General features: G+C 41.1%; 1 protein-coding gene across 1 annotated transcript in view; it reads left to right on the top strand.

Annotated features, from left to right (window-relative positions):
• Positions 1-14,454, top strand: part of CLRN1 (clarin 1) — a 41,523-nt gene that overhangs the window by 23,421 nt on the left and 3,648 nt on the right. The window contains exon 2 of the mRNA XM_054585287.1: positions 5,886-6,065. Coding sequence (XP_054441262.1) covers positions 5,886-6,065 — 180 coding nt within the window. The remainder of the gene's footprint in view (positions 1-5,885; positions 6,066-14,454) is intronic.

Below are 14,454 nucleotides of genomic sequence, written 5' to 3'. Positions count from 1 at the left end.
CAGAAGTGACCTGTTGGATTAATGAAAGCCCCTTCACAGATTAAAAATGCTCAAACTCCTCTTAAGTGTTGTAATCTTAAACCTAAAAGAATGAAAAAGCTATTTTTATCAGGTATACCTCCCCAGGCAAGGAAAACAAAAGAAAAAATAAACAAATGGAACTACATCAAACTAAAAAGGTTTTGCACAGCAAAGGAAAACATCAACAAAATAAAAAGACAACCCAAAGAATGGGAAAACATATTCCCAGATACATCTGATAAGGAGTTAATATCCAAAATTTATAAAGAACTTACAAACCTCAACACCAAAGAAACAAAGAACTTAATTAAAAAATGGGAAAAAGATCTGAATAGACACTTCTCCAAAGAGGACATACAGATGGCCAATATACATATGAAAAGATGCTCAACATCACTAATCATCAGAGAAATGCAAATTAAAACCACAATGAGATATCATCTCACACCTGTCAGAATGGCTATCATCAATAAATCAATAAACAAGTGCTGGCAAGGATGTGGAGAAAGAGGAACACTTTTGCATTGTTGGTGGGAATGTAGACTATAGAGAGCAGGATGGAGATACCTCACGAAATTAAAATGGATCTGAGTTTTAACCCAGTGATCCCACTTCTGGGAATATATCGGTAGGAACCCAAAACACTAATTTGAAAGAATATTAGCACCCCTACATTCATTGCAGCATTATTTGCAGTTGCCAAGGTATGAAAGCAGCCCAAGTGTCCATCAGTAGAGAGTGGATAAAACAACTATGGAACAGTTACACGATGGAATTCTACCCAACCATTAAAAAGAAGAAAGTTTTATCCTTTACGACAGTATGGATGGAACTGGAGAACAGTACGCCAAGTGAAATAAGTCAGTCAGAGAAAGACAAATACCATATGATTTCATACATATGTGGAATCTAATGAACAAACTGAACTAACAAGGAAAATAGAGACAGAAAGCTGGAGAAGGGTGGGGAGGTGAGGGGATGGAGGGATTGAGCAAAAAGGGGAAAGAGCTCCCGCTCACGGACAACAGTGTAGTGATTGCTGAGGGGTGAGGGGTATAAGGGCACTAAACGGTAATGAAAACAATATAATAAAGATTAATTTTAACAAAAGAATGAAAAGGCCAAACAAATCTACCTCCTAGATACACAATATCCAGTGACATTAAAGTGATACCCCCCAATATTTATTCAAATGGTTTGCTCTCAACTTCAACCAAGGAAAAGTCATATAAGTGTTGGATGGAAAAATGAAGGGCTGTTACCAGAGTCTAGATAGTTATTACAGACTCAGGGAACTGTCATTAAAAAAAGAAAGAAAAGAAACCTGGTAAAATGTGAGTATAACATGCAGGCATGACTTTAACCTGCTGGGTGACTTTCTCACCATCGTGGGAATTTTAAGAGATTTCACAAGAGTTAAAATGCTGCACATAATTTATTTTAGCTTCTGGCTTTTCTTCCTAGGAGGCAAATCAGCACAACCTCTCTCTGCACTGATTTGTGCACTGTTTCAATGTGGTGACAATCCTCAATTTTCACACAGACTTTGCCTGGCTACCCTGTTGGAAATGAAGAAATTGCCACCTCTTTTACAGGCAGAGAGACTGAAGGAAGCAGTTTTTTGGTAACTGCTAGTAAAAATCAAGTTGACAGTTGATTGAGTGCAAGAATAGCAGGTTGGATGGATTGAGCTGTCTCAGCAGCTGGAAGTTCCAGAGGGTGGGCAATTTTAGCGCAAGACTAGCTGGTTCCCTCTGCACCCCCAGCACATGGGCCACGTGGACCCCTGCAGTCCCTGACAGCCGGGCTCAGCACCTGTGAGCCCTGACCCCACTGCCACTCCCGCATTCTCCCAAACGGAATGGAGGACTTTTCTTACTCTCTCTCCCATTCTGTCTCTTTTCCTTCCATTCATCCACATCATTTTTAATTGATAAGGACTTTGAAAAACACAACAACAACACATCAACATAAGCAACAAAATTAATAATACTTATGTAATTTCCTCTAATATTCAATCCGTGTTCAATTTTCCCTGGTTATCTCAAAACTGTCTTATACATGGTTTGATCAAGCCCCAAACAATATCCATACCTTTCATTTGGTTAATATGTCTCTTAAGATTCTTTTAATCTAGAACCATCACAGGAATATTTTGTCTTCATCGAGTCTTTGAATTAATTTTTAAAAGTATTTATGTATTCATTAAGTACATAATGCTTGCAAGGTGGTAAAAAAATTTTTTCCCCAAATAGTGCTAAAAGGTACATAATGAAATATCCCTCAGTTTCCCTCCCCAGAAGCAAGGTTACCAGCTTCACAAATAATGTTCTAGACAGAGCCTGTCTACACAAGCATGTCTGTCCCTGAGGCTGATGTAGCCTGGTGGTCAAAAGTGAGGACATGAGTTCAAATCTCTACCCTGTCACTTACTAAGTATATCGTTCCTTGAAGAAATTTGGTTTTACTAAGTATAAATCTTGGGCATGTTACATTGCCTCTAACTCACAGCTTTTTCCTCTGGGAAGTGGGACTAATAATAGTACCTATCATATAGGGTTACTGAGAGAATTAAATCAGATAAGTAAGGTACTTAAATAATGACTTGTTACTACATACATTTCCCTTTGGCTTGTCCCTGAATGATAGAATGATGCACATTTCTATTTATTTGGTTGGTTTGCTTCTCTTTTTATCTAACATCACATTTTGGATGAGAATTCCATACCTTTTCTCATAGATTTGCTTCATTGTTTGTAATCATTGACTTATATTCCATTGTATGGATTCCATACTGATAGACATTATTTCTAACCTTTTATTTTTACTAAAAAAAGCACTACAATGAATATGCTTGCAATATTTTATTGGATTAATGTGCAAAAATATCCGTAAGATCAACTCCTGGAAATAAAATTGTTCAGCTAAAAAATATGTGCCTTTTAATGTATTAGGGGAATTGCCCAAGAAAAACACACAAGGGTCCCTGTTTCTCTATACCCCAGTTAATCAGAACATTGCTAAAAGTTTGATCTTTGTAGATATGATTTGTGAAAAATGGTATCTCACAAATTTATAATGTACACTTATTTCTCTTATTGTGAGAAGATAAAAGAAAAATAGTGCAACTAAACCTCAGCAGTCAAATGACCTGCCTATGACACCTGGGCGCAGGCCCTGAGTGAACACCATCAGGATCCAAATGTCCTTGTCTGTATTCATGAAGTGGTGCTCCCTTTCTGAAGCACCATGCATACTTTATGCATGGACACAGGTAGGTAGTTATATCTAGCAGTGGTGAAGGGTTTGTTCTGAACCAGTGCAACTCCCTCATCTAGTCCCTTTCTGACACACCTTCCAGAGCAGCACGCTATGGCTACTGGCCTCCCTTCTTCCCTTGGCCTCCTCTCTGTCCCACGAAGGGATTTGCTCCTAACAAGCTCTATTTCTTATCTCCTTGGCTGACTTCTCCTCTCTTCTGTGTGGGAAAACATGGAGGAGCCCCAGGGCTCTCCTTCCCAGCCTTTCTTTCCTCTACCTGTACAGCTTCTCCATGGGGGATGGCTTTAAGTACTGGGGCCAGTACTAGGGTGAGGACATTGAGGCAGCGGGGACATAAAATTTAAGGAGACCTTCACTCTCAGTCTCTGCAGGTGCAAGGTTGGCCCCAGAGAGTGACCGTCTCTTTGGGTTTTATACCCTAGTCCCACCCTGTTACATACTCCTGCCTTTTCCTTGGACCTCCAACACATAAATCCTATCTGACATCTTCACTTGAAAATTTTAAACACAACTCAAAATCAAAACATCTAAAACAGAACTCTTGCATCATTTCTCATTCTCATGTCCAAACCTGCTCCACCTACTTCTATTTTCGTTAATAGCGTCACCATTTATTCAATTGCTCAAGCCAAAAATCTAGTTACACTTGATTCCACTCTTTCAGCAAGTCCTGTATTCTATCTCCAAAATAAATTCCAAATCTGACAACCTCTTACCACCTCTACTCCTACTCCCTCAGGCCAGGCTCTGTCTCTGGCCACTGTATCTGCACCCCCCAAGACGTACCCCCCCCCCCATGCTCACTTCTCAGCAGCCAGAGTGGTATTTTTACATCATTAAGGAGATGGTGTCACTCTCCTATTGAAAATCTTCTAGTGGCTTCCAAATGAATTTAGAATTAAAAGCAGACTCATTTCTATGGTCAGTAGACCAGGATCTAGTGGGGATAGCCACCTGAGCTCAGTATAGAAATCTCACTTCGACCACCCCTCATTCACTGAGCTCTCTGCTCATTGCTGCCCCGGCTGTGTTCCTCTTCCCTGGAATGCTCCTCCCCAGATCTTTATGCAGACACTTCCTTTAAATATTCAGGGGTCAGCTCAGGTGTTACTTTCCTGACTACCCCCATCACTCACCCAGTCATTCCGAATCCCATTACCCTGCTTTACTTCTCCATAGCATCATCACCATCAGAAAGTGTCTTATTGTTATCACTTGCATAATATTCCCTCAAAGCTCAGGGGCTTAAAACATAAGTTTATTAGTTCAGCTGGACAGTTCTCTCGCACGGTTGCAGTTAAGTAGCAGCTGCGGTTGGCGTCCTCTGGAGACTTTGCTGGGCTGGACGTCCAACACTCTTCCCTCCCATGTCTGGCGCCCATCCAGGTGGCCACTCTCTCCAACAGTAGCATGGACTTCCTGAGTGGCAGCTCAAGCCCCCTAAATCAAAGATGCGGGAGCTGTTGGTCCTCTCATGGCTAGGCCTGCAACTGGCATGGTGAATTCTGCAGCCATATTCAGGTGGTCAAATAGTCATAGACCAGCCCAGGTTCAAGGGATTGAAGAATAAATTATACCTCTTAAAGGGGAAGTTACGGGTGTGTGAACGAAAAGAATTTATGGTGGCCACCTTTGGCAATAAGTTTTCACATTTGTTTGTTTACTTGTTATTGTCTATCTACTTCCATTAGGTTGTCTACTTTCATCTACAGACAACAGGGACATTGTCTATCTTGTTTGATGGTTCTATTTCCAGCAACTAGAAGGATGCCTGGCACATAGTAGGTGCTCACTAAATAAATTAATCACTTGATAAATGTTTAGCAAACTAAAGTGGACTGACATAAACTTCCCCAGATTGGTTTAGTCAGTATTGCTGTTGTTAAGCATGCGCATAACTCACCAGATAAGAGAAATCCTACATTTATAAAGCATTTTATTCCCTCTGCAAACAAGAAAAACTTACCCTGAACACAAAATCTAGAAATAGACTTGGCATGTTTTCCAAATGGAAAATATTTCTTGTATCACCAGAAATTACTTTCCCACAGCTTATGCTACATCAAAATATTGAAGTTGACTCCAAATATCCTATTTTTTAAAGTTGATATGGGCTAGAAACAAATTTTTTGTAGCAAAGAAAATATAAAAACCTCCTGCTATTTAAACCCTCCCAAAGACCCTCTTTATAGGGTCTTTAATGTCATTACAGCTAAGATAAGAGTGAAAAAAAAAACCCTCAAAAAGATGACTGAGAAATGTGATTAAAATTTTGGTCGTCAAACTTATGTACAGTTTTTGGTTATAAAACCAACACTCATTTATTTAAGTAATTACATATAACTAAAGCAGAAAAAAAATTCCCTCAACTCTCTCCTTTGCTACTTTTTACGGGTAAGTTCTATAAAATAACCCCATGGTTAATTCTTATTATAAATCCCTTGTAAATTAGTAAGTGAGGAGGTATTCATCTGGAGGACTTTAGTGATTTTTAAAGTTAAAAATTTAGGGATTTAATTTTTAAAATTCCTGTTGCAGGTAATGGTTAATTAAATGTCTTAGAATCTTTGTTTCATCTTCAGTTTTCCCAGATTTACTCAAAGCAATCCCTGTGAGCATCCACGTCAACGCCATTCTCTTCTCCATGATCCTGATTGTCTTAACCATGGTGGGCACAGCCTTCTTCATGTACAACGCTTTTGGCAAGCCATTTGAAACTCTGCACGGTCCACTAGGGTTGTATCTTCTGAGCTTCATTTCAGGTAAGAACAAAATTCTATCCCTGAAGACAAACGTGGTTTTTGTTGTCAAAAGACAGGTGTATTCAAATAATATAGAGTTACTATATATGTATATGTGTGTATATATATATATATATACATATATATATATAAATGTTCACAGCAGCATTATATATGATAGCAAAAAGTATAGAAAGATATAATTATCCAAGAGTAGGGATTTGAATAAATATGTTATGGTATGAATAAATATGATGGTGGCATTAAATTATACTTTTGAATAAGATGTAATCAAAAGGATCAATGCTTGTATCAAAAGTTAAGTGAAAAAAGCAATATCTAAAATTTTATAAACATGGAACTGACTTATATAGAGAGAGAATATATATAAATTATATTTTACACATATTCTCTCTATATAGCCTCTCTCTATATTGCATAAATACATATATAAAGATATATATAGAGAGAGACCATTCTATTGCTAGTAGTTACCTCTGAGCAGTGCAATTATAGGCGATTTTCATTTTTTCTCATACTTTTTAATATTTACAAATGTTTAAAAGTGTGCATATATCTATACATAAATAAAAAATAAGTAAAAATCATCAAAAAAAACAAAGGATCAGTGTTCCATCCACATATGAGTTGCCATATTCAGGCCTGTAGGCACTTTGTATAGCCTAATGGTTGGTGTATCTGGGCAAGGATATATTCTAAACCCAGAAATTAATTCATCAATAAACATGTGCTGTTCATAATCAAGATGATGAAAAAGAATATAAAATCCAATCAGGGCCACAGGGTGCTTAGGATATATTCACAATAAGGAAAAAAATGAGAAAATAAAATACGCCTCTGGTTTCACCCCACTCCAAAATTGCAAAAAGACAATACTTTGTCATATTCCCAGGAAGCAAGTAGCTTTATTAATAATTTCTCGGAGAGATACATTGCACACCAGCAAAGACTGTATTGAAAATCCTCATTCTCCTCTGCTTCATTCTCTGAAGTTGTCCTTTGACTGTCCCCAGACCCCAGACTCCTTCTTTCTCTTGACATCACGCCCTCCCCTCTGTGTAATTCAACTCCAGCCACAAACTGCCCAGCTCCCTCACTGTGAAACGAAGCCTGGGCATTAGCAGCCTCTAGCCGTTATTGCTTGAGTTCACTTCTGGTCTTATCTCATCATCATCTTAATAATCAAATGATACACCTTTGCCTAAGTACTTCTCTCTCTGGTGGGGGTTCTATTAGCATTTTTTTCCAGATCTTTCACAAGCAAATAATACCATTTTCAAATTGTGGGACAATGTTTAACCCTATGAGGGCAGAGCCTAAGTCTTTCTCACCTTCTTATCTCTAGCAAAAGCATCCAGCATGAGGCTCTGTGCAGAATGAATGATCAGTATGCACTGTGTACTTGAAAAAGCAAGCCCAAAAGAAGGTGGTAATGTGGTCACTTAGTACAGTACAGGTTAGAGAAATCAGAATTCAGATGGTTTGGAATTAGCAGAGCTGGCCCACAGAGACGGTAGGACAGGAGCTAGAGAAGGAGGGACCAGAAGACCGTAAGGGAAAGCCAAGGACTTTTCTTTCAGGGCGGAAGAGCAAGAGCACAGGTACAGAGTATGGGGGGACAGGCCTAGATAGTGATTAGATCTCATGGTCCAGGTCAGAAGTGGGTGTTGCCACTACTTTCCTCCACCCTACATACCAAACTAAACCAGGTGGTGTGCTATTTTAATGAAGGCCATTGAATCAACCAAGTCAGTTCTGAAAACAAAGGGCATACAATGTTGGAGTTGTTCTTAAAGTAGGGTCCCCAGATCAGCAGATCTGGACCCCTGGGAACCTGACAGAAAACCAAATTCTCAGGCCCCAACCCAGACCTACTGACTTAGAAACTCTGGGGGCGGAGCGCGGCAGTGTGTGCTTTAACAAGCCCTCCAGGTGATTCTGATGCAAGCTCACGTTTGAGAACCAGGCTAATAGGGAATTGATTAAACAGGCGTTAGACAACTGAGAAAACAAAAAGGAGATCCTGAGGTAACTGCACTTTCAGAAAGCAGCTGCCATCCCTAGGGCTCAGAGAACCAAGGAGAGAGTCTGGAGTCAGCAGAACCTAGAGGCTTCAGGAAGGGCCCAGGGCACTGGGTCTCTGGCCATTGAAGAGACAGCACTGTCCCAGGACGCCACAAGGCAGCTGAGGGAATGTGGGAAGGCCTGGGGAACTCCCATCTGCGGGCCAGGGGAGGCGCTATTCCGCAGGCAAGGAGAAAGGAACAGACCTTCCTCTCCTGCCCCCACCCCTGCTCTCCATAAGCAAAGCCTCACGGAAAGCAGCTGACAAGGCAGAACTGGAGTCTGGGGAGTCTTGACCCAACATCACAAAGCAGAGAAAAGGGGAGCTGGTTTGAAGCTCAGACACAACAGCTTATTAACTGGCATAGCCATTTCACCCTAGCTTCTGAATAAAATTCAGAGCAACAGCCCATTTGGGAGACAAATTATTTGACAATTCTAACAGACAACCAAACTAATAGTATTTGAAAAGCAAGATGACTCAGAGAATGCAGAATTTAATCCAAGTCCCAGATCTTATCTTGGCCTTTGGCCAAGTCTAATGCAAAGAAAACGTGAGCACAGAATATATGTGGGAACACACAGACCCTGTGCTTACACTGTATCTTATCTTTGAACTTGTTGCAAAAGCAGGTGTTTAATAAAGGTTTTTGGATGAGGAAAGAGAGTGGAAGAAAGGAAAAGGAGCCAGTTCCAGATCTGTGTCTTGCAGAGGATAAAGGCCTAGTGTTTCCAGATCATCTGTTTTTTTAAGCCCCAAATCCTTAAACACCAAAATTTTCAATAACTTTAAAAAACGTGTTTTAAAAGACATGTGGGTCAATGGACTCACAGTTTGTGACCTTGGGGGATAAATAGCCACTCTAGAATCACAGACCCCCTGATTCCCCTTCAGTCTACAGAGAGTAGACTGAAGTACCCAGAAGCCCCTAGAGATTTGGAAAGGTTTATCTAAATCTGTAATATTCATGGAGACCTTGGCTCTAAATCCTGATGTGGAAAGATGGGGATTGTACAGCCCTTATCTCAAACCCTCTCAATGTGAGCCCATAAATTACACACTCAGAGGCCAGAGCCTCCTTTAGGAGGTCCTTTAGTTCCTGTGTGAGTCATTTCATTGGAGACTCCCCAGGGGGCGGTTCTCTTCCACTTTCTGCCCAGGAGGCCTCCTTCACAGTCAGCAGGGAAAATGTCTTCCTCCTTGGTCTCCTTTTCCTTCTTCTCTTACTGCCCCCATAAATTCTCCTTTTCCTTCTGCTGATGTCAGTGCAGGACGATTTCTCCAACTGTCTCATCCTGAGGCATGAAGCCGGGGAGAAGGGAAGGGGAGAGATGTCCTGCTGTCTAGCCAGGACCTTCCACACTGCCCAGAGCTACAATGATATGAGCACCTCCTTATGTTTCCTGACGTGGTGCACGCCAGACCCGGGACATAGAAAAGAAAGGGAACAATGCTTTGTATCAGGCCTCCAATGGTTTCAGTCCCCACAGCTTGCTCACGCCATGGCCCTCCTGGACCAGATGCACCTTCTGCTTCTCAGGGCCTCCAGTTGGGCTCAACATATTCCTCAACCTGCTTCATGTGACATTTCTGACCTCTCATTGTTCCATGGAATCCATGCAAGTCAGTTTCTGATCTCTTATCCTGTCAATTATAAACTAAGTCTGAGAAATCATTCCCCCAGTTAGGATTTTAGTAATTTCTTGATGGTCTCCCACAGTTCATTTGGGGCAGTGACTCTGTTCCTGGACTGTACCTTAGAATCACCTAAAGAGCTTTCAAAAATACTGTTGCCAAGACCCTCGCCACACTAATTTAATTGAAGTCTTTGGAGGTGGAGGCTGAGCATTGGTGTTTTTTAAGCTCTCTTAGTAATTCTAATGTGTGATGAGTATCGGGAACCACTGATACAGGTGCATAATTTCATCTATTCAGCAAACTCCAAGTGAGTGCCAAGTGCCATTATAATAGACACTGTGATACCGCAATTAATCAGGCACACAGTCTTGCTTTTGTGAAGCCTAAAATGTAGTTGGAGAGTCAAACAAAAGTGTACACAAATAATTAAAGATCACAATAATTACAATCAGGATGATAAACAGGCTGTTATGATAGAAAATGGAGGGCGAAAAGAGAAGGGCTTTCATGTCGTGGTCAGTGAAAGGTACTCTGAACAGCTGAGTTCTAAAGATACAAAGGAGCTGAGGACGATCTGAGAACTTTGAAGGAGAGAAAAAGACATGAGGGACCCTAGGGAAAGAGGCTGCCTCGTTTAGGAACTGAGAGTAGGCCTGTTCGGCCAGGGAGTAGGCAGGGATGGGAAAATGGAAAGGAAATTAGATTGGAGAGGTCATTTGATACTAGTTAAGGTCAGATCTCTAAAATCATGGTAAATCTTTTAGAATTGATTCTAATTGCAATGAGAAGCTAGTGAAAGGCTTTAAGAAGATGTCACATAACTGATTTACCTTCTAAGAAATGTCTGGTGAAAGGCTAGGCTATTGCATTGGAGATGGAAAAGGATGAATAGATTCTAAAAACATTTTGACAGTAGATCCAAAATATTTTGCAGGTAGCATAAGCCACTAGTAGACAGTGGTGACATTACCCAAGATAAATAAGATAGGACAGGAACAGGCTTAGAGTTTAGGGCAATAAAGGAGTGGGGAATGAGCTCAGCACTAGAAATCAGGTGTTGTATTTGGGGGCATGACAAGTTTGAGATCCTGTGAGAGGTGCAAGTGGACATATCAAGTAGACAGCTGGATATATGAGTCTGGAGCTCAGAGAAGAGGTCTAGATTAAAATATAAATTAGGAATTGTCAGGATAGAGATATTATTTAAAGCAATGACAATGGATGACATCATCTAGGGAGAGAATGTAGTTAGAAGAAAATTTGCCTAGGACCAATCCCGGAAGAGCACGCTCAGTTAGTTTTGGGTTGAGGAGGAGGAGGAGCCAGCAGAGGACACTGATGAGGTGCGTCCAGAGGTGGAGGAAGGAAACAAGGAGACCAGTGTCCCAGAGGCTTCAGGAGGTGATGTTTCCAAAGTACTTGTCAATAGTGAGCTTTGTGAGGGAGAGTAGGTGGGATGGGAGGGAGAGTGGCAGGAGGAAGCAGAATGGAGGAAAGGGGTGAAAAATACTTCCTTTGAGGTTTAGAACACAGTAGGGGAAAGGGAGAGATATATACAAATTAAGGAGGTAAAGAGAGGGAACCAAAAAAAGAGTGAGAGAGCTGAGTACAGAGGCAACCGGACCCATAGTTTCATTCTGGAGCATTGATATCTGAGGGTATACCTTTATATGTGCCATTCTAGAAGTTTCCCATTTGATGGTAGAATCCAAGACTACATGCAAAAGAGAGCAATCTAGGTGGAAGACTTGCCATGAATCAATGGTAGAACATCCTAGATAGTTCAGTGAATACTTTCTGAGGATTATACGTAATATATTGGCTTAAGCAAACCTTTTGGAAGTGATGAAAAACTCCAAAATGTGGATTTATTGCAGATTGCATTTATTATGTCTTCTCTTACATAGAGGATCTTATTATGAGTTATACCAAGCAAGGCAAACAAATAAAATGACTATCTTCCTTTAAAAGGGGGATGCTACTAATATGGTTCTAATTAATTATGGTAATTACAGCTGTGGCAGGGAACATAAATAAGCACAGTCATATATGAAACATGAAGACTGGAAAATAAAGAGCAAGACAAAAATAAAAGAATGCTGACATTATCTGTCAGTTTTATTATCATTAATGTCCTGTCCTCCATAATATGTCTAGGATGCATTATTCTGCAACTATCTGCATCTTGTTTCACTTCAGTCCTTGTGGAGGAGCTGATGTGCAGAGTCCGAGAAACGTATGCAGGATACCCCAGCAACAAAGCCACAGAGACTGACGGAGGATAAGGATTGGGGTAGAAAAAGTCAGCAGTAAAAATATTCTACCAGTTTATTAGCATAGACTTTAGGAAGGAGGCCAAAGGAGAAAAAAAGGAGTTAGCCTGCCCCATGATGGCAATGGGCAAGGAACTGCTTGGACATGCAGGCCGAGCTGAAGGGACAGGAGCGTTGTGAGAGGACTGCACTCCTGGTCACTCCTGTCGAAGATGCAGTACAGGGCTGCTGAACTCACCCTGCGAAGGGCCCAGCCATGACCTAGTGCAAGGAGATGCTCAATCTTGTTTTATCACAATTGCAAAGAGACTTTTTCCCTCTTCAGGATGTGCAGGTATGCCTTCTCTTCCATTTCATTTAGAGTCAAAGCCCAAGTCCTTGCTATGACCTCCAAAGCACCACGCAATATGCCCATCCCAGAAACACACACACAGACACACACACACCCCTCACCTCTTACACTCGCTGCCTGGCTTTCTTCCTCTCTCTCTGCTCTCACCACGTGGTTCCTTTGCACTTGCTGTTCCCTCAGCCTAAAGTGCTCCTCTCCTCAAATATCTACCTTTTCACTGCGTGACTTCCTTCAAAGGGCTCAAATATGACATCTTCCCTCTGGGCCCTCCCCAAGCCATTCCCCTCCCCTGCTTTATTTTATTCTCCTTAATGCATATCACCCTCCAATAACTAAAGAATATACCTACCTTTCTTGTTACTGCCTCTCTCTCCGCTGTCTCCAGCCTCAAGAAGCCATGAAGATGAGAATTTCCATCTGCTTTGTTCAATGCTGTATCCCCAGTGCCCAATGTGTAAGCACCCAGTAAATATTTAGGAGCAGCCCTGTGTATTTCCTGTTAACAGATCACATTTTCCTTTTCTGGAAATCAATTCAAATTAGAAAAAGATTGTTTTTAAACCATGTCCTCTTTGCACAAATCATCCTTCTCACTAACATGGCATCTGTGAAACTTGAGCTCAATGTGGCCTCTTCAACTCTCCATTACAGAAGAAGAAGAGAAAAGGCTGAACACACCTGGTTGGTGTTACTCTTTCATCCATACCAGCTCTTTGAAACATATAACCAACTTGCTTTCCATTATGACCTCAAAATGTACTCTTAGGTATTAATTTGCTTTACTTGATCCTCTGCTCCATTTCTAGTTGGGGGCCATTGGTCTCTAAAAGCAGTGGACACCAGAACCACTTCCATTCAGGGAACAAACCATTGCTAGCGACCTGACCTTCAGTACCTGCTTTCTCGTGAGGTTGCATAATTTCACAGAAAATTAGCACTTACACCTGCAAAGCTGTGCTTTCCCACCCCCACTTATCATCTCTCAAGACTCATTAAAGAGGAAGATTATCAATTTTTCATTCTATAGAGGAAATGAAATACCTCTAACATTTGGCATCTATAAGAGGGTTTAAAGATGACGTGTTAGCTTTCTGGAAGTGTTGGCCATTACTTTAAATGGAATTGAAATTCTAATTTATTATTTCCCAAAATACAATCTCAGTGATAATGGGAGAATAGTCCATAGTTTGTTTGTTTTTTTACCATTGAGAACATTTTTCTACCAAAATTCATGGGACCCTGGACTCCCCCAGATCCTGGCAGGATGTTCCCATCCATAAAAGCGCAATCACTTTCAGGGGCCCGCCAGCAGTAAAGAAGCAGTTTTCTTGTTGGCTGTGACCTTTGTTCACTATATTGTAAGGACTGGAGGAGAGAGATGCCCAATTCTCAGACAGCTGCCAGAGAGAGAGAGTCATAAGTGTGCAGTGTCTAGCACATTACAAACGTTTGGTAATTGACTGATAATTTATGGTGTGACAGCCTTGTAACTCAGCAGTCCTATTCAGTCAGAAATTAACTCAGTAATCAAAGTCATTAAGAAGAAAAAAAATACTGAAGTACAAGCCAGATGGCGGGGAAATCAAAAACGTGAAGGAAAAATGGCTGGTCTTTGAGTAAAACACTAGGCAGCAAAACCTGGGTCCTCTGCCTGGTTATATTCCAAATTCTAGCTTGAGCAAGGCTTGGCAGGCTTCCTAAGTCTAGTGGACTCTAACCTTTCTGTGAGCAGGAGCAGTGCTGGTCAGATGGACGGACATGTAGGGAATCTGTCCAAATGGCTCTGGCTGAGTTTGGGCTTTTAGTGCACATGGAACACTGAGAAAAGGAAGAGGAAAACGTGCAGACCTGATCTTAACATTTGTAAGGCCTTGGGCAAAAGTATGAATGAAAGCTCACATACCCTGTGTTTTAACAGTTAAAAGTTAAAAGCTAATAAACTATTCACTCAGACATGTTCTGCTTTAACAAACATCTCTCCATAGGACCCGGAAGGCCCGATTCAAATTTAGAACCCTTGAGCCCTGGGAATTCTCCAGCTGAAGGTGGTGGGAGGAGGGC

Source organism: Pteronotus mesoamericanus, unplaced genomic scaffold (genome assembly GCF_021234165.1).
Source record: "Pteronotus mesoamericanus isolate MK-2021 breed Mesoamerican mustached bat unplaced genomic scaffold, CSHL_Meso_final contig_82, whole genome shotgun sequence".
NCBI classification, from domain to species: domain Eukaryota; kingdom Metazoa; phylum Chordata; class Mammalia; order Chiroptera; family Mormoopidae; genus Pteronotus; species Pteronotus mesoamericanus.
The sequence above is the reverse complement of the archived record's forward strand: the minus strand, read 5'-3'. Positions and strand labels throughout refer to the sequence as shown.